We start from the raw sequence: 27,950 nt of genomic DNA, 5'->3' as shown, positions 1-27,950 counted from the left end.
CCAAGCCCTTCAGAAGCAACTTATTTTGTCTTTCCACAAGGACCCTAGGGTTGAATGCGACACAAATGTTGCATTCAACCTCCAGGTGACCTGAACGCAAGCAATACAGACACTCATTGTGCAAATCGGAATAAGGCATTTTTCGACCGCATGAAGAGCGCCTTTTAAAATCTGAGGGTTTCTCAGCCATTACACACTGTTATCACACACAAACACACACACACACACACACACACACACACACACACACACACACACACACACACTCATACACACACACACAGCTATAAAAAAAACACTCTAAAGATTTTTTTTTTGTAACACTAACCTAAGGGAAGAGAAAGGGCAGGAAACAACAGCGATGAAAAAGATAGGGGAATAAATCTCTTACTAGCTTAAAGAATTTAGTATGGGAGGGGAGGAAGACTAACTAGCTGCTAGAATAAGAAAACAGCTACCAAAAAGAGGAAAATAAAGCCAGAAAAAAAATCACTCATCTGTAAAAGAGGAAGCTCGAGTCTGGATCACGTCCAATGTGTTTAGCGGCAAATGAGATATGAGGGCTAGAAGGCAGCAGGAAATTATGGGAAGGGGAGGAGCTTGAGCTCTGGATCTGTCTGACAGTTGCCAGCTCGGATCCAAGACACATTTATGATGAATAATGACACGGACAACATCAGATAATATTATGAAATCATCACATTCAGGGGGTATAGGAGTAGACTAAAACACAAAACAATATACGTTTAACCAAACACTCAAAAAATGTCAGAATAAGTTACACTGATAGTATGAAAGCAGCATAAAAACATTAAGAAAACACTGTCCTTCAGAAAGTATTGCACTAATATCACAGTTCAAAGTATGTTCCAGTCAATCACTTTTAAGCTGTTCTATAAACCCCTACAAAATCAGTAAAAGTGGAACAGACACTAAACCAAAAGGGAAACATTTCACAGAAGAGGTTGCAAGCCCTGTTGTAATAATGCATTAAAACGTATCTGATTAAGTGAAGCTCATTCTGGGCAACATTTTTGTTTCATTGTTTCATGATAAAATGCACGTTCACACCCTATCTTAACCAGTCAATGGAAAATAACGAATCAGTCCTGTTGTGTGTAAATTCATACCATACTAATCAGTAGACTACTCTTCTTTTGGGCTGGTATATACTTCTGCAAGCATTCTAGGACTACTTAATCCCGAAAAATAAAAATCCCTGGAGTTGTGCAAACTGAAAGAAATCTGCAAAGTAGTATCTTTGTCGAAATGAAGCACAAAACTGAGGCATCCAAATAATGACATCATAAAATCAGTTTTACAGTGAAAAAATCAGCAGTACAAACATACTCATGTTTTCCTTATATTTCAAAAAGTGCTAGTAGGGAATTTCTAGTCTACGTGAAATTTATAATATGGACATTTTGGGGGTCGTATCAGATGGACTGACATCTGTGTTAACGTCTTCCCATCTACATGGGAGACAGTTTACAGAAATACAGCATTCTTATGATTAACAGTGGAAAGAAGGCAATGAAGACAGAATGCATCACAAACATGCAACAATACACTGTTACGGAAATACTGTTCACTGTGATCTTATTTAAAAGTTTTACTAGCAAGAGTATAAAAGCAGCACAGTTATCAAACACTGCAACTACAAATGGTAGAACTGCTGCTGGTGTCCTTCTTGTGCTGACCAAACACCTGCGGAAAACTCCACAAATGTTAAAACTCTGCCTCATGGTCAGCCATAGCCATCAACATTCTGGAAATGATCTGTTTCCCTAAAACTGAAGGATATGAAAAGACATGGCACTGAGGTGTCAGAATTATAAAATATGTACAAAACATTATATTTCAAGCTTACAAAGTACTAAATTACACTATATACAGCAAGAGGTAGTTCACAGTCTGACTTGGCAAGACTGAAATGTCATACATTTAAAGCAATTATTTTAGAAGATATGCATTAGAAGAATGGAAAATCTGTTTCTTTTCCAGTGGCAATTCATGTAAAATACAGAGTTCTGTGTGGGGAAACACTGGGTGCTGTCCTACCTGCTTCATTTGCTTTACCTGCCTAAGATGTGACATTGTATTACAGTCCACTGCGACAGGTTTTAAAGTGTTACAGTCTGTAGCACTTAAGCTCTAAAAGAAGTACTCTGATGGATGAAGTTCATTTTCACCATGCAGTAAGTCACATTCTATCAAACATGTACAAACACAATGAGTCCAATAAAAATATTGTGGTAATTATCCAGAGTAAAGTCAAAGTGGTGAAAACTGAATATACTAAAAGGGATTCTAAAATGGAATATAAAATTAAAACAAATTTTACAACAGAAAAGAACATGTAGAAAGTTTCTATTCATAACATGCACTGTTGATTTAGACTACATTTTTATCTATCCGCACATCAAAATGATTGCATGTGGCTTAGTATAATAACTAAACTGCCTGTTTATGTTATAGACAGCATATGGTTAAACATTTGAATGGCCGACAGTCATACATCTTAACCTCTCTCTCTCCCAGTGCAAGAAATCTGGACAAAGCCAAAAATAATGAGGAGACAAAGGCCCAAAAATAGAGACTAAATATTGCTCTTATAAACTTAGAAAGTTGCTAAAATAACAGATTTTGTGTAATATGTATTTTCTGAAGGATATGACATCTGAAATTCAATTGTCTGCCATTATTTGGAGACTTCAATCCTCAATGATTTGCCAGAAAACTACACATTTTATGAGGAACAGACCAAAAATCATCTTCTTTTTTCAGCTTTTCCCGGTTAGGGGTCGCTACAGCGGATCACCTGTCTGCTCATGATTGGCAGTGGAGTTTTACTGTGTTGAGTTGCCAGCCCAGCACCCAATCTTCCACAGAAGGCACACACATGCACGCACTCACGCCTAGGGCTAGTTTAGAGTGTCCAATCCACCTATAGCATGTCTTTGGGATGTGGGAGGAAACCGGAGCACTCGGAGGAAACTCATGCGACCATAGGGAGGACATGCAGATTCTGCACAGAAGGCAACCCAGCTGAGGATCGAACCAGAGAACCTCTGAGGCAAAATTTTGGACAGTTGAGAGGTATGCTGACAGTCTTTGAAAAGAGGAACATTTTGATTCTCCAGTCATAAATCATCAGCCATCAACACAACATTTCATTCCAGAAGTTTTTAAAAGGAAATGTACACATCATAGCCTTCTCACAGTTTAAAGTCTCATTCAAAATAATATTTTCTAAGTAAAGACTTTTCATCTGAATGATGTAAGTACAGTATCCATTATTCATTGCGAAGTACAGTCCTTCAGTCTGAAGCTGCTAGAGCAAGGTCTGCTCATTCTACTGCTGGACCACACTTGCTTTATTTCCACACTTTGTAGTAGTGATGTGTGCTATCTTGAATCCTACATTTTTGGTAGTGTAAGACTACAGCCTCTCAGACAAAGAGCAGTACACTCTTTTATATGTCCTGTGATGGCTATTTCTTAGAATGAGAATAATAAAGTGATGGGGCAAAGCTACCTATATGGTGCAAAATGGTGTGGGGGGGTTACCAAAACACTTTTTTTATTTTTGTGTAGGTAGCATTTGCATGGAGCTATATGTTTATTTAAACCTTATGTGTAATCCCGCAAATAGTTTTATGCAAATGCCGTCACGAATCTGTGTTTACAACAGCTGAGTATCATAGTACTGTAGGGACTACTGCATCTGTAACTGTGACCTGCCAAGCAACAGTGAAGTGTCAAGTGGAAATAAAGTCCATGTAAGTTCTAGCAATTACAGTTCTTGTATTAGCATTGAAACCATACAGGTAACTATTTGTAAATGCTAATACCATACTCTTGAGAGCGCATACTTTAAGGGCGATGCTTAGTCTCTTTCATTAACCCTGATCTTGCACTTCCTGTGTACTACAACAGGTGACCGCCCGCCATGGGATGAAATACTGACTGCTATCATCCTTATACTCTGAAAGTTAAATCTACTGCTTCTTTTTAACTTCTTGCCATAAAGGCTGAGAACTGGGGGGAGTTGCAACAGAAACTTTAGTTGCAATGAAATCACAGTCACCTGCTCACTCAGAACATCTAGTAAGCATTGGCTTATGCTGTACCACCCAGACTTCAGAGGGACAATAAGACGGCAGTAACATCTTACAAAAAAAAAAAAAAAAAAAGAATAATGCTGCCTGTGGGCACTTGCTTGTTTTGCTAATGGCGGTCTCCTTTTACCTTACATAACTGTAGAATGAGACCTCTGGTATGGTTTATATTGACTTTCAGCTTCTATCCAGCCAAATTAATGGATATGAACATTATTACCCTTAAAATGCAGAGCTCTGAGGATATATAACTTCATAAATGAACTCTCTACTTTTAACTAAATATAAGAAGGTCACTCCTTACCTGATGTGCAGCAGAATGAATAGAACTCAGAGTGTCTAATGTCAAGTGTACATTACTCATAATTTTAAATTTTAATAGATAATTCATGCTTGGCCTGTAAAGGTCTCTGATCTGCAGAACTTGCCAAGAGGATATAAAGAAATAATGAACAAAATATGTGCATTACCACATAAATGTGAAGATCTTGTTTACATTTACCATTATGAAAAATGTTGGTAAACTAAAACAGCAAAATTAACAGGTCTGTATTAGCCATAAAATAGTAAAATATAAACTATTATCTGCTTGATTTAGGCTTTTCCTTGCACAGACATTAAAATGCTACAGGAACTAAAACAGCTGCTTATATTGTCAGAAATGCTTGCTTTAAGCACACAGCATTTTTTTTCACTGGTTGCTGGGTATGTAAAGATACTGAGGAGGCATTAAAGGCTAGATAAGCCCAAGTCTGGCATGTATTTTGTATAGCAACATAGACAGCTATCACAGCGAAAAGTTGCGCACGTGACACACACACACACACACACACACACACACACACACACACACACACACACACACCATGTTCTCTGAAAATAAATCTGTAAACTACTATACAGCATCACGTAGTACTAGAATAAGCAAGCTAAACTGTTAGCAGGACCGTAAAAGTCTGTTTGTGTGACTTTTTTTCCCTATAGAATTGTTACCACAGCAGATATTTGTTACGTATTAAAACTCACTCACTCAGACATACATGTGACTCATTTTGCATGCTTTTCCCAGACGAGTAAGCTCCTGTTCCTAGGCTCTGATTTATGTCTACAATATGATATCCAATGACTGGAATAACTTTCCTTAAATTTATACATATGTTACAACTCCTCCACTGCTACAGCAGGAGACAAGGAGCTGCACAGCAAGTTTTGCCTGTTTGCTGATGGATTGACTGAGACTGATCTCACTGATTTTACAACAGTACAGTGTAATCATGATTGGCATACTGGAACCATGAGTAGCACTGTCACCTCACAGCAAGAAATACTCTGGTTCACTTCTCAGCTGGGGTTCCTTTTGTGCCAAGCACATGTCCTCCCTGTGTTCGAGTGGGTTTTCTGTTGGTATTTCAGTTTCATCTCGTATCCCAAAGTTGTGCAATAGGTGGACTGGTGACTGTGCAAGTATGTGTAAGTGTGTGTGTGTGTGTGTGTGTGTGTGTCTGTGTCAGATACAGAGGAAAGGTCTAGTAACTTACTTACATTCCATAATTTGTCTAATAAATTATGTGGATGGCAATGGCTGTTCAAAGGGTCACTACAGGAGCCAGTGATGGATGCTGGATAAAGAGGTTAAGGCACAGTAAGTAGTCCATTATCCAAGAGTTTTTTTTTTCTAATACCCAGTTAGATGTCATTTAAGAATACATTTCTCCCAGGAATACAGCTTCAAGCAGTGCAGTAAGTCCAGAAAAGACAAACACTTTACATGGAAACGTTTCTAAGACTATCAATATATAGAAGGAGTGCGCCACTGAGTCTGTACTGATAAAAAAAAATGTATATGACAGACTGCCAACTGCTAGCTGCATGGGACTCTATTTCTGTTATAAAAGATGATAAAACATAGCCAAACTACAGTCCGATGCTAAATAGTTCTGCACATCAAGTATACAACCAGGACCAGCCTCAGACTTAAAACGAGGCTATGTCCATAAAAAAAAAAAAAGAAAAAGTTTATGTCCTTAGTAGTATAATGGTTACATTTTTACTCTCAATGTCTTTAGCAGTGCAATAAGGTTCAACCATTCTTTCAGTTGCAAGTTTCTAACTTGTTCCAAATAAAATACTACTGCAAAATAAAAGCAGATTCCGATGTACCCTTCACAACTAAATGCAGCTGACAACTGTATGCAAAATAAACTCAAAACAGCAGTTTAAAATAACGTTTGTTCATCTTACAGACCCAGTCTGTAACTAATGGCTAGTAAGCTAAAGCAATATTAAAAAAGGAATATACATTAGTTTTACTATATACATTCAAAATAGCAGCAAATAAAAGTTACCACAGATATTAACCAGTAGATACATCTAGCAATGCTAGTTCTCTTATTTCTTCAAAGAAGGTGTACAAGTTTCTTCCCGAGTCTGACGATACTCTTGGACTTCATCCTGAAATGTTGTGACATTTGCTTCTTCTTGGGCAAGTTGAGCATCCTCTGCAGATCTTGTAACCTCCCTGACAAGTTCTGCTTCTGTGTTTGGTGATCCCCCTTCTAAATTATCATTTGCCAAGCTTTCACACGGTTTGTTGCTAATGATCTCCAGTCGGATACTATCAGCATGGTACCGGGATGTCTGTACAGATATTCGGACCTTTAGAAAGTGAAAAAATACATACATTGAAGATCTTTTTCAAACACATTCTCCAAGAGCAGCCAGTTTTTCCTAAAACCAGTAAACTTAATCTACAAAATAAATTTAAAGTTTAAAAACAGGTGATGAATTATGGCAACTTCAGCCTAGCCATCTCACTTCAAAAACAACCCCAACCTCACTATAGGTTATCCAAGGAAGGCAAGGAATACTTCCCAAAACAGCTTAAAAACGTTCAACCAGGGAAGCAAATCAATAGCTAATTAGCTGCACAATGGGTCACTAGAGAAAACTATAGTACTTGACAAAGTACCATAACATGCTTCTCCTTAGTATAACACTAACCCCACCCCAGCCTGCTGCACTGCAAAAAATGGGTGCTAAGATAATCAGCTCAAAATCCCAAAATACTGGATTGAAAATAATTTCAGGGCATGATAAGATGGAGAAGAGGGTGCTCTATGGCAGGTAAGGTTTAGTTGCAAAAATGTGGTGTGCTTCCCCCCCCCCCCTTTTTTTTTTTTTTACAGAACTCCAGACTTTTTTTTACAGAACTCCGGTAGAAGAAAAGTGCCATATCTGGGCTTTGAACCCTAAACACAGTGAAAACTGTCCTGGCTACATTACCAGTGTGGTGTCATAAATCAGACTAGGCCCAAGATACTCCTGAAACATGTAGCTACTTTGGTGTTTCTGATATAGCTCATCCTATACATATTGTCCTGTTTTCAAACTGTTAGAATTATTTGTATTGACTGCTCCATTTCATACTTGTTTACCTCTTTAAATTTTCTACCTTGCTAACTTAAAAAACTGCAGTCCCTGTTTGCAATGCTGTTCCCATCTTTCCGTCTCTGCGGCTCCTTCAATATATGGGTTTTTACTCTCTTACATATATTCTGAATGTGAACTACAATACATATACGTTCATTCATTCATTTAAAAGAGGTTTCTGTCAAAATGTCACACCAACAGAGTGTATTTTATTCAGTGCTGCATTTTTACATACAGTTGTTTGCAAGATTCATTAACGTATCTTCTCAAGGCAACCACCTCATATCTCAGATATTATCATGCACATTACCTTACTCTTCAAATTTGTGTCTCTTGACTAAGAATCCTTGGCAAAGAAAACAAGACACTCAGAAATTCAAGGATATAATTTGGTATGGTAATCAAGAAAGGCTGGCGTTATTTGCAGAAGATAATGTTTTGTACTTGATAAATCCAGAAAAGGACATCTCACTGTTGTGAAACACTTTGAGACAGTTTCAGGTCTTTTCAGGATATAAAATTAATGAAGATTAAACAAAGGCTACTGCCATTAAATTACGCACCCACACACAAATTGGTTCAGCAATGCCTATATTTATGGGGACATGATAAGATGACGTACTTCTGTTATGGCAGCCAAGGATATGTGTGAAGAGACTAATGAAAAGTTAATACAAAAATGGAGAAAATAAAAGCTTGTTTGTGGATATCGATAGTAAGATATAAGTAGTGAAAATGTTTTTAGTCTGTTAAATTTTACATACACATCATGCATGTTTATAATCAACAAGAGGAGGAGTTGTCAACAACAATACAGTTGAAGGGATTTATCTAGGAAGAGAAGAGGGCAAGAGTTAAGTGGGATAAGTTGATTCTCCAACAGAACAAGGTGGTTTAAGATTACTTGATCTGAAGGGATATTTTAGAGCTACACAGTTCACAAGCAGAAAGTGATAATTCAGAATGGAAAGTGATGATGAAAAAGCACGGGGGGGGGGGGGCAAGAAATAAGGAAAGAATGGATTTTTGCTTAGAAGTGTTTGCACAGGTATTTTTATACCCCAAGTAGACTTCACAGAATCTTTCCTCGTGTAAATCGCAAATGTTGGGAGGTGTGATGAGGACTTGGAACATATGTTTTGGGAGTAAGATGAGTTGACAGAATTCAAAAAATCCTTACACAGTAATCTGTCAGAAATATTGAGTGAGCACATGGGTGTAGCTAAGGAAATTATTTTTTGAGCCGGGACACAAGATCCGAAATGCCAGACACAGCAAACAAAGCCTTGCTAAGTTAAATACTGGTAGTTGCCCCCCCTCCAAAAAAAACCCACAATTACTAGAAAATGGAACACAAAGTTGCAGAAAGTGTTCTAAGAAATAGGCCAACAGAGGTGCAGAAAATAGGCAAGATGGGGCTAGAATTTACTAGAGAAAACTTGCAAAGGAACCAAGGTATTGAGAGCAAATTACTAGAATGGGAAAGGGAACAGCATGGGATGAGGTCAAAAACACGTTTGGACTGCAGGCTAGAGACTGCCTTCCCTTGCGGGGATTGATATCTGAGTACAGGTAAAGAGAAATAGTGGAGTCTTGAGTGAAAGACCTGCTCTGGTAGTGGTTTTTTTGTCAAATCTAGAGCAGAAGCTACTGTTAAAAAAGGGATGAGTAATAGGGCATATAAAACATTGCATGACAACTATAAAAATCAAAGGAGGTTAGAAAACACTGGGAAGAGAAACTGTAAAAGCACTTTACAGGGGAACAATGGGAGCACATATGTACAGCTTCCAAGTATGCAAAATCCAGATGGTTTAACATTTTTGTTTGGAAGTGTTTGCAAAGGTATTTTTATACCCCAAGCAGACTTCAAAAAATATTTCCTCAAGTAGATGGTAAATGATGGGAGGTATGATGGGGAAGAAAGAGGTAACTGGGAACACTTTTTTGAGGGGAGTGTAAATAGTTGGCAGAATGTAAAATTTCTTATAGAGAACTCTGTCAGAAATACTGGGGGAGCAAATGTCTAAGGAAATTCTTTTTGAGCTGAAACACAGGATTAGAATTGCCTTGACGTAGTAAGGCCTTATTACGTTTAATTCTGTTGGCTGCCAAAAAGCAATTACTAGAAATTTTAAATCAAAGTCTAAACTAACTGTATTTGAAGTACTGAATATTGTAAAACTGATAAAAGAACTGGACGAGGGGTCTTTAGAAAAAGGAAGGAGCAAATTACATAGAAATTAATGGAATTTGTGGGAACAATATATCCAAAATAATGTTCAGGAGGAGTGAAGTTTAAAGGAAGGCAGGAACTGAGAAATTTAAGTAAAGTTGGAATGAAGTTCAGATGCTATAAAGAAAACATGTATGTAAATGGAAAAATAATAATATGGGTTGTTTTCTTTTCTTTTAATGTACGAGTCTTAAGTGTTTAAAAAAAAAAGTTTCATGTTACGCCGCATTTAATGACACACTTTTAGTCCTCTGTCCCAACTGAGAATGCACATTAATAGCAAACAAAGAGGTCTGAGACTCACTCAAACATAGCTAGTCCCCCCCACCCAGACCACTGGTATATAGACTCGGTCATGCTGACTTCTCCCTTACAACAGCTAGCATATGTTGCACTATACAGAAGCAGACAAACACCCCCAGTACACAGGGACATATATATACAGACATGAAATAATCAAACTGTGGCTTAGCACATTATTCTTTTACTACTCGTTTGCAGTCAAATACATATCATTTGACTACTATTCTGCAATTTGCCTGATCTCACAAAAAGAAAGTTGACTAGTTTATGTTTTAAGTATGCAACATTTTTAGACATATTTGGACCTTCCTACTGGAGAAGCACAGTTCTAGACAGACTTCGCTATACTTTTAGGTCCTTGGTAGGAGCAACAAAGCTCTGCTGTGCAACAGTGCAAAAGAGAAAGCAGTTGATTTAGGAGTTGCCAGACACAAACTAGATCCCCTTCCATGATGTGTGAGCATGGTTCTGCTGGTATATATGAGGTCCTGAGGCCTCTAACAAAGCAGTAGCATTCCACCCCAAAAGTGTCTCTTTTGGTCAGTTAAGGTATTAAAAACGGATAGCCAAATGGGTTTCTGCAACTTCCCCATACAAAAAGCCGGTGAAAATGGCATGGGTTAAGCTCATTCTTCCATTCCAGTTTGAGGCTTAGGCTCACTTTTGCATTCATTTATTGGGGACAGCAGCGTTTTCTACTTAGGAAACCTAATTTTTATTTATTATATTTCTTAGCCAAAAATGTCCGATGGGACAGTCAAATTTTAGTACTTTTATTTCTATTAAAAAGATTTTAAAACTTCAGGGTTACTGACTGGCTGGAGGATAACTTCCTTCTCCTGGTGGGGGTGAGATGTAATGCCATTCAGCTGACTTCTGGTAAAGAAGAGATGTCAGAAAAGTTTTGTTTTGTTTTTGCATAATTGAAAAACAATGCAGAACTGTAGTTAGGTCATCTGCTGCCCTGCCACATAGATACATTCAGGAGTTTAAAGTCTTCTCAAAGTTAAGGACCCTGTCATACCGCTCAACTGTACAGCTTTTTGCAGAAGGTCCAGATTTTTGTCTCATATTTTTGGTCTATTTCTCATAAAATTGGGGTTTTCTGGCAAATCATTGAGGGTTGAAGTCAGAAAATAATGACAGATATTTGAGTTTTAGATTTGACAACCTTCAGAAAATTCATGCTAATGCAAATCCTATTTTTATATCAACTTTCGAAATTTGTAAGAGCAATATTTAAAAAGTGCCCCTATTTTTGGGCCCTTGCCCCCAATTATTTATGGCTTTGCCCAGACTTCTTGCTCTAAGAGGTTGAGAGGTATGGCCTGTAACAGTTTCAGCTTCCTACATTTACTGCACCTCAAAGGTGAAGACCCTGTAACAAGCAGCTTTGGCTCCCTACAGTTACTACACCTCAAAGTTGAAGACCCTATAACAAGCAGATTCAGTTTCCTACAGTTACTATATCTCAAAGTTGACCCGCCCTGTAACAAACAGCTTCAGATTCCTACAGTTACTGCACCTCAAAGGTGAAGAACCTGTAACAAACAGCTTCAGCTTCTTACAATTACTACACCTCAAACACTAAGTCCTTCAGTCACAACCACAAATGCAATATCAGCATTCATTTATGAAGCTGCGATATCCTTGTGGCTTCAAAAATAAGTGCAGGTACTGTAGACTCGCACCCCTGGCACCTGCCTATTATGCCCCCTAACAGCTTGCAGTGGGGTCAGCCACCAGCTCATCTGATGTCCTGTTCAGACAGAACCAATGAGCAGGGGTAAAAAAAAAAAATCTTCGCAAAGTTGTAACAAGTAGCTCCAAACTCCTACAGTTACTACACCTTACTCACTAACCACGTCAGCCACAACCACAAATCCAATGTCGGCATTTATTTATAAAGCAGTGATATCCTTATGGCTTCAAATATCAATGCCAGTACTGCAGTCCTGTACCATCTGCACTTGCAGATCGTGACCCCTGACAGCTTGCACCCCTTTTCCCCCAACCTAGTTACTTCTCTGAATGGATGCACAAGAAAGCAGCTTACACTGAAGACAATACATGTGCATGCCCTAGAGGTGCTAATAAGTATAAATACGTTCTCCACTATGCACAAACTCTATGTACCACAGGATGCCCTGGAAAGTACAACTCTCACTCCTATATGGAAATGGATGGTGGTCAAACAGAGAGAACAGACATCAAAAGACCATTGGCTGATCTGACTATGGGGAAAAAAAGTGGCCTAACACTTGGATTTTACAACTAGGATATTTCTTCCTACACAACTTCCTTTCCTTTGTACACATTAGATTTTTTTCCAGCGTGTCAAGTTTTTATGCGTAAAGAGCTCTGCTTGATAGTCTGCAGGAACTCATCTTTGTAAAGCCTAATCTTCAACTGTTCCTGAAGGCAAATAACAATTTCTCTTAAATCAGTCATTCCACCTTTTAATCTTTTTCTCTGGAAATTCAGAACAGAGGAGAATAAACAGCCATGAAGTCAGTGTACATCCAGAACTTAGGATCTAGAAAGAGTGAAGACATCCAAAAATTAAATCCGTTGTTCATCTGCTTGCTCTGGCACTGAATGCAAGTTAATAAATATGCTCCAACTGACAAACTGCATCTTTCAACACCAGAAGGCCTCTTAGCTTCTTTGTAGTGCAGTGAAGGACATCTGTCTAGAGGGAGTGGTGTGTCTAGTAAAAGTCTCAGAATTAAGTTTGTGGCACTCATCTCTGCCACTGCCAGTTGTCTATTAATGCTGTATTCCAGGACTAGATTCTGTTCTCAACTGTTGGCACCCTATCAGTGTTTCCTTGCATCAACCTGCATCCAATTAGTTGACCTTTTTTCCTGTTTTATCTCAACCCTAATCATCATTATTCCTTTTGAATGAATTATTCCTTTTGCTACTGCATAAAAATGTATATATAAATCTTATTTTTTCCAACACTTAATTAACAAATTAACTTATCACAATCTTATATTCTGTAAATACCTCATGCATGGTACGTTTTGATTCCATTAATACTAGTCATCTATTCTTTACTGAAATTGTTCATATTAATATCTCAAAATATTCTACAGGACCGGTTTAATCTAGCCAGGGGCATTCCTACAAAACTGTATTGTTGATTGGATAGGTTTCTGTTCCTATACCTTTAATAGCCAGGGTTTTAAGTCAGATATACATGTTTGCTGAAGCTGTTGTAAGCTGCAGAGAGACTGACCTACTGCCTGCTGTAATATTGGGAAAAGATAAGTGTTTATTCTCAATTAACTTTGGTACTTTTGATTTAATATCTCTGTAATCTCTACAACTGTTTTTTTCCACCCACCCTCCCAGTTCTTGTGGTGGTTTTAAGTCTTGGTGGCTTTGAGTTGCCCACGTCTGGTATAAAGTGATACTGGACACTCCCCCCCAGTCACATTACATCAGCTCATTCTACTGTTTATAGTGAGAACTTAGCAAAGGCCCACCTCTTTAGCTTCTGAATACTGAATTTTCTCTTCAGTTTCTACTTAAAAAAAAAAACAAAACCCAAAAAACTGTTTCCTGCCTTTCCTGGAACTTGTGTAGTTCAGACAGAGATTTGCTGTATCCAGGGCTGTTTGTAAGCTTCTGAGCGGTGCCAAAAAGTTTGCTCTTCAAATTTTCCCTTAGATCTGATAGTTCTCTCCTTTTCTGCACTTTTACTAGCTTATTAGTCTAGCACTTTACCAAACTTCTTGTAGCAATTATTGTAGCACACAAAAGTTCTACCAGCACTAAACGTTCTACAAGGAAACAGCTCCAGTACTTATTCTTAATGACCACCCTTCCAGGTATGTCTAAAGGTCAGTTCCCTGTGCTTTCTCCTATTAACCTGGTGAGCCTGGGCATCCTGAGACAATGTAGCAACTGCCTCATGTACACTGATAACCCTCTCCTCTTATCTCCCAACACTCAGACTTGCGAGAGATGCACTTATATATCCAAATTGGAAACCACACACTCTCCAGCCAAGACCAAAATAGCTGGTCAAGAGGAAAAGGTCAACACTTGCACCACACCACATGGAACACATAGCCCTCCAGAACACACACCAGCACTGCCTTCACATAAAAACACAAACCACAAATCCACCTTCACGGAGGCTCTCAATAAAAATCTACCCAAACAGCAGAGACCTCCAACGCAGAAATACACTCGACCACCACAACACAACACTAATCACGAGACACATAACTCTCCTAAATAGTGTACCACTCAACCAAAGCCCCTAAGGCAAAGCAGCATGCCCAACACACTAGTCATAGGTGACATGATAGTGAGGCACACTATGTCCCACTCACTAGGTTGAATAAGGAGAAAGTAACAGTCAGCTGCCTGTCAGGTGCCAGGATCCGCCACATAATGCATGCAATCAGGGCCCTCAACAACAGATACAAGTATGACTCTGTCATTGTACATGTGGGTGTGAATGACCCGAGACACACCTCCTTGGACTACATGAAAAGAGAGACGGAGGAGCTCTTGGATTATGTAGTCCAGGAGGGTATGACCATAGCCATGAACAGCCTCTTACCATCAACCAGAATGATACCACAGTACAAGCAGAAAATGATTGATTTCAACAATTGGCTAAGTTTCTGGTGTCATTCTAAGGGGATCCAGTATCTGTCTGCCTGGGAAGACATGATTGACAGACCTTGATGCTTTGCCAGAGATGTCCTGCATCTGTCACGCCTGGGCTTCTGGATACTGGCCAAGGCTCTTGCCACCCCTACAGTGCCTTTTTTAGGTGGTGTTCCAAAGACCAAATCACCACTGTAACAGCCACAAACAAATGCAAGCTGAGGGTCATGTTGCTCACTGCTAGAAGTTTTAATCTCAAAATGCACTCACTGGAAGCACTCCTTAAAATGGAAAACATCAACATTTGTGCTGTAACAGAGACCTGGTTCAAGGCAGCATAAAGCACCCCTGTACTACCAGGCTACAACTCATTTCACAACTTTCTGCCCCAGAACTTGGTCCGAAGCTCCAAAGGCGGTGGTGTTTCCATATTTATAAAGGATGCGCACACCTCCAGAATGGTACCGCAACATAAAGCATCAGAGATACTTCAGGTGCAGCTAACATTGGGTAAGACAGCGATTCAGATCGTAGCCTGCTATAGGCCCTCAACCATGACCAAAGACTCACACTCCACATTCCTACGCATTGTGGAGAATATTAGGGTCCAACGTAACACTCTCATACTGGGCAACTTCAACTACCCCTCCATTAACTGGGAAAACTACTCATGTACCAATACACTTGTCCAATGTTTCCTGGAATCCATTAATTCCAATGCCCTGGACCAGCTCATTCTTAACCCCACTAGAGGTAGCAGCATCCTTGACCTAGTCATTACTAACATGGGCGACCATTGCTCTATACCAATAGTCAACTCCTCCCTGGTTAGTTCCGACCACAAACTAATCACCTTGGAAATCCTCATCCCTCCCACACACCCTCCCCCTGCAAAGGTAACCACCATGAAAAACTTCTCAAAAGCTAACTTTGGGCTCCTAAAAACAGAGGTGGCTAACTTCGCGGCACTCATGCAATTGGAGAACAGCTGCATGACCACCAAATCATACACTAATGCCCTGTATGAACACGTACACAAATGCATGGATCTCGCCATACCCAATAGAACCAAGGCACCTCCTCCAAAACAAGAAGCCAATCTGGTGGTCCACTGCCATAAACAAACTCTACAACAGAAGGAGGAAACTGATGCGAAATAAGGGGAAGTCCCAAGACTGGAAAAACTCCCTTATCAGCCTCAACAAAAAGCTGAGATCCCTCATCAAATCCTCTAAAGCTAGCTATTAAAACAGAATTGCAGCAGATAGTAAAGACAACCACAAGGCCTTCTATAGTTATTTAAAGAATCTTCATGGCAATACACAGATTTGCTCGGAGCTGTTGCAGAATGGCACCTCCTATACCAATCCAACAGATATTGCCAATATACTGGCAGACAGATTCATTGCCAACTTTACCCCCCCCCCCCAAAGGACAAATCACAATACCAGTAGATTGCCAGGCACCTAGTATTACTGATGTTCAGGTTAAAACAGCACTGTCCAAGGCCAAGAATACAGCTTCTATGGGACCCGACAATATCCCTGGCTGTGTTTTACATGAACTACAGAGTGAACTGGCACCTCACCTGTGTGCCCTGTTCAATCACAACCTCACTTCAGGCTTTGCCCCTACCGAATGGCGCACTGCTACAGTCATCCCTCTGCACAAAGGAGGAGCGACTACAGACCCTGGGAACTACTGCCCCATTAGCCTGACAAGTCTGATATGTAAAGCTATGGAATGCATCATCATGGACCTAATAAGCACAGATATAGGGAATCTCCAAACTCTGGATCCCACACAGTTTGATTTAATGAAGGGTAGATCATGCCTGCTCAACCTGGTCGACTTCTTTGAGTCAGTCACTAGAGCTGTGGATGAAGGCAAGGTGGTTCATGCAGCCTACCTTGATCTGGCCAAGGCCTTTGATACCATTCCCCACTCAAGAATCATAGAAAAACTCACTAAGCTAGGCATCAACCCCTATATCACTAGGTGGGTTTCAAACTGGCTCACAGACAGAACCCACAGTGTGAAAGTAGCTGACTCCCAAGTCAGACTGCCGACCAGTCACGAGTGGAGTCTCACAGGGTTCGGTCCTGGGTCCTCTCCTGTTTGGTATCGACTGCTCTGAAGTCCAGGCCAACATGAATGGACTCTGGCTGACCAAGTTCGCAGACGATTGGCAAGTTGGGAGCCATAATTAACTCTCCAAGTGATGTTGACATCCTACAGAAAGGCCTCACTCAGAATGACGACTGGTGTCAGAACCCTTAAGCTCAATGCCAAAAAAATCTGTCATCATCCCCATTGGGAAAAATCTGGTTCCCATGAATTACTACATTGATGGTAGCCCACTGAACACAGAAGGCGTCATAAGAGATCTGGGAACACAGGTTGACAGCAACCTCTCTTTTGATCACCTCATTGCCACTGTGGTCAGAAAGTCCTTCTATGTGGCACATCTCATTACTAAGGGTTTTGCATCCAGGAAGAAAGAGGTCATTGTCTCTCTCTACTCTTCCCTCATTAGGCCATTCATTGTGTACAATGCCCCATTTGGCATGCACCCCACTAGACACCTGCAACAACTGGAGAGGCCGCAAAAGTACCTCACAAAGAGGATCCTGGGCCTTAAACACTTGTCCTATATGGACAGACTCAAAAATCTCCCAACTATTCTCTGTCTCATATCGCCTACTTAGAGGCCATCTCTGCTTGACTTAAAAGCCATGTCTGACCCAGCTCTGTTAGAAATGCTAGATCTAAAGAAATCTCAATCCCTCTGCACTACACACTCCAGAGACCTCAACTTCATTACCACAATCAACAGAACAAACTGGATGGACAGGTTTATAACCCAGAGACTGCCCATGCTATGGAATAGACTTCCCATACATGTCAAGTGGAGCACCTCACTGGCCCTATTCAAGAGGAATCTTGATGAGTGGATGAGAAATAGAAAATTCACCCCGGGGATCACTCCAGTGGCTCTACTTGACAGAGGCACTGGGAACTAAGGTCGGGTGGCACGATGCCAGGGTAATCCTATGGGCTAGGCTTGCAAAGGTTCCAGGGCCATTAGCCTAGTATACACCTATGAACCTATATAACAATAGGATTAACAAAAATCCATGTGTAAGTCTATATTTATTAATTTCTACTTGCTACTCATTGTGATTGTTTCTTTAATCTCCCCCATGTCGTTAGCAACTCTTTCATTACCCTTAATGTTGTATCTTTCTTAATGCTAGTCCTCTTATATCTCCATAAAAGGGGTATGCCTGCACCAACTCAAATGTTAGGGTATAGTTCAGGACTATTCCCTTTTCTTCCTTCATCTGTCTTATAACCTACCTCTCTGTTGTACTACCTTAGTAGTTTAAGCAATTTAGAAATATCCTGTTCAGGATTTAATATACAGATTACTGCATCACCGGCAAACAATTCCAATTTTTCTTGTCTACCATACCAACTACATCCTTGTACTGTAGAATCCCTTATTCTGATCGACAGTAAAAAAAAGTGGTGCGGAGACCTCCCACCCCTTTGTGGTTTCTCCTACAAGATGAAATCTCCTCAGTAGTGAACCTGTCACTTTAAGGTACACTTCTACCTGGCCATATATACTCAGCATTACTAACTTCTTCAGGTAACCCCAACTGACTCAATCAAAGGCTCTTTCTGCCTCAAGCCCAGTCATTGGTAATTATCCTTATTTATTTTAGCCTGTTGTATCATTATAATTTTATTTATGTTGTCAAAAGTTTGTTTTCCTTTAAAGAAACCACACTGATGACTATTCATTTTCCTAACCAGTTTTAGGACCAACCTTCTGGCAGTTATGGCCATAAAAATTTTATAATCATGGTTTAGTACTGAGACTGGTCCATGAGACCACAGTTCCAAAGAATCCTTTACTGCTTTAGGGAAGACTGCCATTATTACAGCTTTCAAAGTCTTCGGAATTCCATCTCACTTTAAGATATCACTGAATAAGGCATTCCCTAGGTAAATTATTTTCTTACCTTCAGTTTTCCAGATTTCCACTGGTATCCCCAAGTCCATATCTGACAATTTCCTTGCAGCCTGATATTTTAGTACATTCTGAATATCTTCATTATATTACTCAGCATTTCCTTACCTTCTGATTTGGTTAATTTCATAACATTAGTTCCCCCCAGAAACGCTGCTTTCCTTTCTAGTCAGCCCTGTCTTTTTTCACCTTTACACAGTTATGCATAACAATTTCTAAATATTTCTAAAATCTTTGCTGGGTCATTTTCTATTTTCCCCGTGCTCCCATCCCATACCTCAATATTTTCTTTTAATTATTTTTTGAAGTTTGTGCTAGAAATATCAGTGCAATTCTCTTATCTAAGCTGGTCAAATACTTTTCTATCATCTCTTTAGATTTTAACTGTTCATGCTCCAGTTCGGCGATCTGACCTACTTTATTTCACTTTTTTTTTTTTGTCTTTTTTAATTTGTTCCAATCTCTCTAGGTAACCTTTGTTACTTCTCACCCACTCTTCCTTTTCTCTTGAAGCAACCCTGGTTCTGAAGGTGTTTTTCAGTTCTTCCCTCTGCCTTACCTATTGCTGCTTGCTCTAGCTGTGCCAACAAATCATTTACTAGATCCTGGGACCACCCTTGGAAAAGCTGTTTTCTCACAAAGTGTATGAGGGAATGCCAGTGTCTTAGTTCTCCTCATTGACTACTCTTTGTAATCTCAATGTTTACTTATTTTTATATTTTTATTTATCCTTTGTTGGCCAGGTTAGACCCACTAGGCTATTAGTGTCTTTTCAGGGGAGGCCTGAAGTGATATTTAGCTTCTTTTCAGGAGAGGCCGAGTTGGTATTTATAATACTAAGGGAAAATCTGGCTAGGGTATCAGGGAACTTCCTCTACTCTTGGTAGTCAGGGAAGGCTTTGTGTGTTACTCATCCTGACTTCCTGTTTCCTGTCCAGGCTGAGAGACAGCCAGGAGGAACGGGAAGAAAACATTGCTGATTCACCTTTTGTTGAAAATTGAGTGAAAGTTGGTGAAAATGTAGTTGAAATGGTAGAATCACTATAAGAAGCTTTTTTCCTGATGATGTGGGTGCAGAAAAAACAGAGACATTGGAGGAAAAGGAGATCGTAGCTGTAACTGAGATGGATTCACAGGAAAACTTTCAGAAGAGGTTGTTTGAAGGAGAGACAGTTACCTCTGCAAAATGCATAACTACAACCCTCCAATTGGGGGGGGGGGAGGTTTGCAGGATGATTATTTGGAAGAAATGGTAAACCAAAGTGAGCCAGAAAGTGGAGCAGCAATTTCATAGAGTGATATCATGGAAAAAATAGAAGAAAAAGGAGAAGAGACTATGTCGCAAAAGTTCTAGAGACAAAAACTTATGCACAAACTGCTGGAGAAGGAGCATAGAAGAAATAAAAGAAACAAGAAGTATACAGTACATGTGAGCAGTAAAACAAAAAAAAAAAGAAAGTTTGGACAGGTATGAGGTTTGGGACTCTGTCACAGCATCTCGGGGTGTCAAAGCAGATGAGGTAAGAGCATTTGTTTTAATTAATAAAGAGACTTTTTGTGACTTGACATTTGACACTGGGCAAGCCATAGGAAATTTTTTTGGGTGCATATGAACAAAAGAAAAATATTTATCCATGGTCAGAATACGTGGTGCAAGCTTTTTACAGACAAACAAAAAAAAAAAGAATAATGATCCAGTTTAGAACTGAAGTTGAAGCAAAAGAACTGAAAAAAAAAGAAGTTATGTCTTACCATAACTTTCCATCTGTGTTCTCAGTCTTCATCTATTCTTGACTTGCGGGTTACGGTTCCGATCCTCGGAACCGATCTGGCCATTATAAAGCTTGCTTCAGCCCAAAAAAAAAAATCTCTGTTAGTCTACCCACAATGTACTTCTCTACATTACCTCAGATTGAGTTTATCATGCAGAAAAAGGAGTTCTATAGAATATGATGGAAGCCTTGTCCAAGGTATCCCTGACAATAAGTACCCAGGACAGGATGTTGCTCCACCACAAGTCTAAAGTCGTCAGGGACGCAAGAATAGATGATCGACAACACAGATGGAACTTTATGGCAAGACATAACTTCTTTGTCTGATGTTGTCAATCTTCATCTATTCTTAACTTGTGGGACAGAGTCCATAGCTACCTTATATCCTTGGTGGCCTCAAGGAAGAATATTACTGAGAACCATAGAACCAAGAGAGGCTCTCCCCCTGGAGACCATATCCAATTTGTAATGAGTAATAAAGGTATGTGGATTAGCCCACATTGCGCAAATGTCTAACATAGAAGCTTTGGAATGAATAATAGCTGATGTCGCCATAGATCTGGTAGAATGTGCCTTTACTGGCAAAGGAAGCTTTGTGTTAAGTTCTTATAAATGAAAGAGATGCAATTCCTTAACCACTTGGAAAAAGTCACCTTGGATACTGGTTTGCCCAAAGGTGCACTGGCAAAGGACACAAATAATTGGTCAGATCATCTTATATGTTTAGTTCTATCAAGGTAGAAACATGTGTACATCCAGAACGTGCAGGCAGTACTTGCCTTTATTTGAAAAATTTGGAAAGAATGCACGCAAATCAATACATTGGTTGTTATTGGTCTCTGATATCACTATAGGAAGGAAATTAATGTTCATTCTGAGTGACGCTTCATCTTTGTGGAAAACCAAGTACAGAGCTTTGAGCATAAAGCCTGTAATTTGAAGACTTGCCTCGCTGAAGTGACAGCTATAAGGAACAATGTTTTCCCAGAAAAAAATTTGAAATCATAAAGTCACTGCGGGTTCAAATGCAAGTGAAGTAAGCGACTGTACCACAAGTGTTAGATCCCATGGTAGAAGAGGGTCTTTGAAAGGGGGGCTTTAAGTGGATTGTGCCCTTAAGAAAAACCTTACAATGTCTGTGAGGAATTGAGGGTTGATCCCCAAAATCGTTATGGAAATTTGAAACAGCTGCTAAGATAACCTTGATAGTAGAAGCAGAAGCTCCTTTACTAATGATGGCAGTTAGAAACTCCAGAATTTTCTCTAATGGCACTGAAAAGGGACCCAGACCATTGTCAGAGGCCGAAATAGAAAATTTTTTCCATTTACTAAGGCAGAGACTCCTAGTGGATGGTTTATGGGATGCCAACAAAATGTGTCGTACAGGGGAAGGAATAGCATTTAAGCCTGGTAACTACTGGAATTGGAGAAACCAAGCAGTCAGCTTGAGAGTCTGAAGATTGGGATGTATTAGTTCCTGGGGGTGGGACAAGAGATCCAGAACTGGGTCCAGAACCCAAGGGCGGTGTAGTAGATGAGGCCAGAGGAAGGGAAACCATATCTGTAGAGGCCAGTAGGAAGCAATGAGGATCACTTTGCTTCTCAACCGAGCTGCTTTCATGACAAAGAGGGATCAGAGGGAGGGGGGCGTAAAGGAGACCCAGGGGCCAATCATGGAAAAGACCGTCCCTGGGGAACTTCCCCTGAGGGGGAATTAGGTCAAATTAGCTTCTGCACGTGTTGTTCAGGAGTGAGGCAAAAAGGTCGCAACAAGGCTGGCCCCAGCGAAGAAACATTTCTTTTGCTACTCCGGAGTTCAGAGACCACTCATGAGGCATGAGGATGCATCTGCTTAGTTTGTCCACAATCATGTATGAACTCTCCAGGATGTGCGTTGCTATCAGAAAGCGGTTGGAAATTATAGCCCATTGCCACAGTTGAAGGGCTTCTTGACACACTGGGTAGGACTTTGTTCTCCCGTTTGTTGATGTACCAGACTACTGACATGTTGTTCGACTGTATAGCTATCATCCCTTGAGGTAAGGCAGAGTGAATTGCTTGCAATGCCAGAAGCACTGCTTTTCACTCTAGTGTACTGATATGCAAATTGGCCTCAGAGGGGGACTAAGTGCTTTGGACTTTCTTCCTGAGATAATGCCCCCCCCATCCCATCTGGGAAGCATCCACGGTCACTAAGGCCTTGGGCTGAGGGGGAACAAAGGGGTGGCCTAGAAGAATCTCCTCAGAGTGCATCCACCAGAATAGGTCGTTCTTGCATCGGCTGGATTTAAATGGTTCATGGGGTGGGTTAGAATAGTACAATGGTTTTTAAGTAACCACTGGAGAAGTCTCATGTGAAATCTTGCCAATGGAACCAATGTGATCGCTGCTGCCATGGATCCCAATGCCTGCAGAATTAGATAAGCAGGAATTTTGTTTGAGCAAAGAAGAGAAGGACCTACAACTGAATTTTCTGTAATCTGTGTAGTGGAAGTGATGCTATGCAAGAAACCATGCTGAGGTGAGCTCCGATAAATTTCATGTCCTGAGAAGGGGTTAGTTGAGATTTTGCAGGACTGACCGTTATGCCCAACTGAAGGACTATTTTCAGAATGTAGCCTGTAGTTTGTAGAAGTAGATGCCAGGTGGGAGCGGTGAGGAGCCAGTCAATCTAAGTAAGGAAACACTTGGAATATGTGCAGCCTCAGATGTGCTGTGAATGCTGCCATACATTTGGTGAACACCCTGGGAGCTGTGGTGAGATCAAAGGGCAGCACTTTGAATTAGAAATGACTGGCTCCCATTCCAAAGCAGAGAAACTTTTGCAAGCATTTGTTCACCTTTATGTGATAATATGCATCTTGAAAGTCAATAGAGCACATTCAATCGTCTTTCTCTAAGAAGGGGAGAATAGAATGAACCGTGAACATCCAGAATTTTGCTTGTTGGATGAATTTGTTTAGAATACTGAGATCCAAAATTGATTTCCACTCCCCTGTTTTCTTTGGCACCAAAAAGAATCTTGAATAAAAACAGGATCCTAACTGGTCTGGTGGAACTTCTTGGATGACTGTTTTTTTCTAGCAGCTTTTGTATTTCTATTGCTCCTTGAACTCTCTAACTGGGTGGAAGATCGGGGAGTCTTGCAGGGGTTCTCGGATAAAATGTGAAGGGAATTAGACAACCTCTGGAAATGATGCTTAGCACCCAGGCATCAGTGGTTATGTGTCGCCAGGCATTTGGGTGCAAGGGAAATCTTCCCCCAACTGCTTCCAGAGGTAAGCAATTGGGCCCCCCTTCAGGGGTGCTGATAGGGTTGACCAAAGAATGAGTCCCTGCAACCCTGATTCTGCAGACCCCTGCCTCTAGGACGGCATCTTCTACTATAACTCCAATCTCTGCCCCAAGGGGAGTCCAAGCCACATGTGTCCTGGAAAGGCTTCTGGGATTTCTTGAACCACATCTTACCACTCCTTTGATTCCTGGAGTAGGATCGTTGAGGTGTGGAAAAATGTATGGCCACAGCAGACAAAGTCTTTCCATCTTTTTCACACCTGGACAGAGTTTCCTTTACTTTGGGACCAAACAAGAAGTACCTGTCAAAGGGGACATCGATAAAGAAAGAAAAGAATGCTTCCACAAACTCGTACAGGTGCATCAAAGCATGTCTCCCAAATTGCAACGGCTGAAGCTGCTGACCTGGTCGCCCCTTCGGCCGCATGTGCAATGAGCCTCATGGATGAGTTCAAGATCGACTCCAAGGTTGCTAGTTGGGAGGCCACTTTTATCTGGACCCCTCAGCCACAGCTCCCACCAGGGAATCTGACAGCTCCTTGACCAGATTCCTTTGGAGCCTTAAGTGTGCCAAGAAGTTCAAGGACCTGATGGAGAAGGTCGATGACACACAGACCCACTTCCCAAATCTGTCCAAAGCCCTGGACTCTTGGTTTGGGGGATGGACAGTAGAACTTTACTTGGCTAGTTCTTTTTTTCATAGCAGCCGCTACCACCATGGCACCTACTACCAAAAGTTTAGCCCAATGTGGTTGGTCTTCTGGAGCAATAAGGATTTTGTCAGGTCTCTGGGGGACTGGTTCCACAGAATCAGGAGCCTTCCAAGCCTGCTGAGCAAGTAGTTTAATTAAATCATCAGTGGGTGGGGGTCACCCAGAAGGTAGATGGGGACCAAAGGCCTGTAAGTACACAGATTCCTCTGAAGATGGGTTTTTGGACTTCCAATCACACCTCTGCTTTAGGATCTCCAGAATGTCTCCAAAAGAGATGTTTTCCGGGGGTGACCATTGGGAACCCTCCCTTCATTGAAATCCGTGTCTTCTGTGACAGATTCTTCCAGAGAATCAAGATATTTCCTCTTACACAATCTCTTTCGAGGGGGCTCTTTTTTGGGAACATCTGAGGAGGACTCAGAAGTGGGAGTGCCTTTAGAAGGCAAGTCTTGCGACTGTGATGTGCACTGTCGAGGGGTAGAGGTTGGTGGCTTAACTGAAGAACCTGGGGTCACAGGGGAAGACTCCAATAACCCAGCAGCCATATGAGATGATGCAGTGGCTAAAGCCCTTTCCATAGCCTAAAAGGCAGGACCCTCTGAGAAGGGATGGGAGCCCGGAACAGAGACAAACTCAGAACCGGGGTCACACCCCACCCTGAGAGCCCCACCAGACAGACCGGAACTGAAGGGTCCACCGCCGACAGAGCCGAAAGGGACACGGTCGGCTCCATGGGAAAACTTGGAGCCAGCTCGAATCCCCCAGTTCCAGCGGTGAAGACATGATCTTGGGGATCCAATGGTGCAGACGGCACCAAGGGAGCCAGGGCTAGATTTGTCACTGAAGACAGAAGTGTTGTCGACACGTAAGCCAATGGTACCTGGGTCTCTGAAGTCGAGTACTCTAAAGCCTGTGTCGAGGTCAGAGGAGGAGAATATGTAGGGGAGGATGGAGAAAAACCCACTGCTCCAGAAACGAGAGGAGCTTGAGAAGAGGACGGAAGATCCCCGGCTGTCAAGATCTTATCTACCAACCTAACAATATCAACCTCAGAAAAGCTTCTGGAGGTGCGCATGGATAACCAGAAGGTGAAATGGGCTTCTCCAGTAACGGACTGAGAAGCTAACCATGGAACAGTCCTAAGGATGGAGAATAGATAGACCTGGGTTCCATGGATAAAACTAATTTTGGCACCATTTGCACCATGGGTGAAATGGGTATCGAAGTGGTTGGAGTGGAAGTCGGCACTGACACTGGAGCCACGGTCAAGGTCAGAGATGTGGAAGATATGGATGAAATAATTGTAGACAGTGTAGAAAGGTTTTCGGTGCAGGAGATTTTGTCTGCTCCATGAGCCTCGGAACCTTAACTTTTGGTTCCGAAGAGGAACCTTCGGAAGTGTGCTTGTGTTTCTTGACAATCAGTGCCGATGGAGACGATGGCATCGAATGAGAGGACTTGGATCCAGAGGCCGGAGGTGACTGGTTGGTCTTGGACAAGGCTTCCTTGAAACGGGCTTTAAGGAACCATTTGAGGATCAGTTTATTCTTTCTTTCTTTCTACCAGGGCTCTATTACTGAAACTCTGGCAGATAGAGCAATCCACACTGAAATGGGGTACACCCAAACAGTATACGCATTTTTCGTGAGTATCTGAGTTTGGCATTTTCCTGCCACACTCTGAACCATTGCTTAAAGCCTGTTGTACAGGATTTTGTATTTTTCTGCCATTTTCTATAAAAAGGAATTAGAAGGACAGAAAAAGTGGATCGAAAAGAAAGCTCTCACACACACACACACACACACACACACACACACACACACACACACACACAGTTAATGGAAAGAAAACTACCAACAATGGTAGTAAAATTACCAAACGGTAAAGAGAAAGAAGGGACTACCAGTGATGGTAGGGAAAGAAATACCAGAGGTAAAAGAAACACTCATTCAAGGGTAGATCAGTAAGAGAGGAAAACTTTCACAGGAAATTTTTTTAAGAAATTAGTTATAAAATAACTACAAAGTACTTTGCTACGAGAGAGTCAGCTGATGTGTCTTATTTACAAGAGCAGCAAACGAGATCTGAGGTAATGTAGAGAAGTGCATTGTGGGTTGACTAGCAGCTCAAGAGATTTTTTTTGACTGACACGAGCTTTCCGAGGAAGGAAACCGTAACTTACAAGTCAAGAACAGATGAAGACTGACAACATTACATCGTTTGTTAACTATGTGTAAAGAAGTAATGGACACTACAAAAATATATGATGTAAGAGGACTATGGACTGGGGGATGGGAATGTGGAGTAATGCTGAAAATGGAAAATGATAATGTTATGCATGTACTTTTTTTTCCAACTGAAATGAAGCTGCCTCATTAATACCATTCATCCAATCTTGCCAGGTTCTTTTATATTACTACACTTTTTTTTTGTGCATCAGTGTAGTTGTACAAGTGTATGATACTTCTGCTGAGGAACTTTTTTGGTAGTTAAGTATTACTGCTCACATGCGCTAGCATGTGTACCCACATTACCCCCCCCCCCCAAATGTCATCCCTGGTCTCTACACACTTCCCATTGGTCTGATATCAATAAATACAGTTTCAAGATCTGGACATAGTGCTGTGACATGCAAGCAGTAACCTATAAAACTGGAAATCCAACTTAATTCCTTCTGTTGTAATTCAATTATCCTAGCCTAGGGGTCTGCAACCTGCGGCTCTGGAGCCACATGTAGATTTTTCACCCTCTGCACTGGTCCCTGTAGCCTTGAAAAATGATGGCTACACAGACACACACACACAGAGTGATTGAGCGATGGGCTTTAAATATTGCTCTTATAAACTTAGAAACTTGCTAGTATAACACAATTTCTGTTGCCATGCATTACACACACTGAGAGCGATTGAGTGATCCCCTGGCATAAGCAGCATCTCCTGAAAGGTTTCCATAATTTTCATACCTCTCAAAGTCTTACCAGAAGAAATCTGGACAGAGCCACAAATAAAGTGGAACAAAGGAACAAAAATAGGGCCGGACTTTAAATATTGCTGTTATAAACTTAGAAACTTGCTAGAATAGCATGGTTTCTGTTAACATGCATTTTAGATGTTTTGACTTTTGCCTCATATTTTTGGTCTGTTTCTCATAAAATTGTGGTTTTCTGGCAAATCATTGAGGGCTGAAGTTAGACAAAATAGACAGACATTTGAGTTTCAGACTTCACACCCTTCAGAAAATTCATGCTGATGCAAAATCTGTTACTCTATTATCTTCTAAGTGTGTAAGAGCAATATTTAAAAAGTGTCCCTATTTTTGGGCCATTGTGCCCCATTCTTTATGGATTTGTCCAGATTTCTTGTTCTAAGAGGTCAAGAGATATGATACACATACTGACAGCGATCGAGCAAT

General features: G+C 40.8%; 1 protein-coding gene across 1 annotated transcript in view; it reads right to left on the bottom strand.

The window, feature by feature from the left end:
- Positions 1-4,995: 4,995 nt before the first annotated feature.
- The window catches only part of DIS3L (DIS3 like exosome 3'-5' exoribonuclease), an 830,646-nt gene continuing 807,691 nt past the window's right edge, over positions 4,996-27,950 (bottom strand). Inside the window, 2 exon segments of the mRNA XM_044077862.1 lie at positions 4,996-6,545; positions 6,548-6,776. Of these exon segments, the coding sequence (XP_043933797.1) occupies positions 6,475-6,545; positions 6,548-6,776 (300 nt within the window). The 3' untranslated portion in view covers positions 4,996-6,474.

This window comes from Protopterus annectens, chromosome 7.part0, assembly GCF_019279795.1.
Source record: "Protopterus annectens isolate FY-2018-M chromosome 7.part0, PAN1.0, whole genome shotgun sequence".
In the NCBI taxonomy this organism is placed as follows: domain Eukaryota; kingdom Metazoa; phylum Chordata; order Ceratodontiformes; family Protopteridae; genus Protopterus; species Protopterus annectens.
The sequence above is the reverse complement of the archived record's forward strand: the minus strand, read 5'-3'. Positions and strand labels throughout refer to the sequence as shown.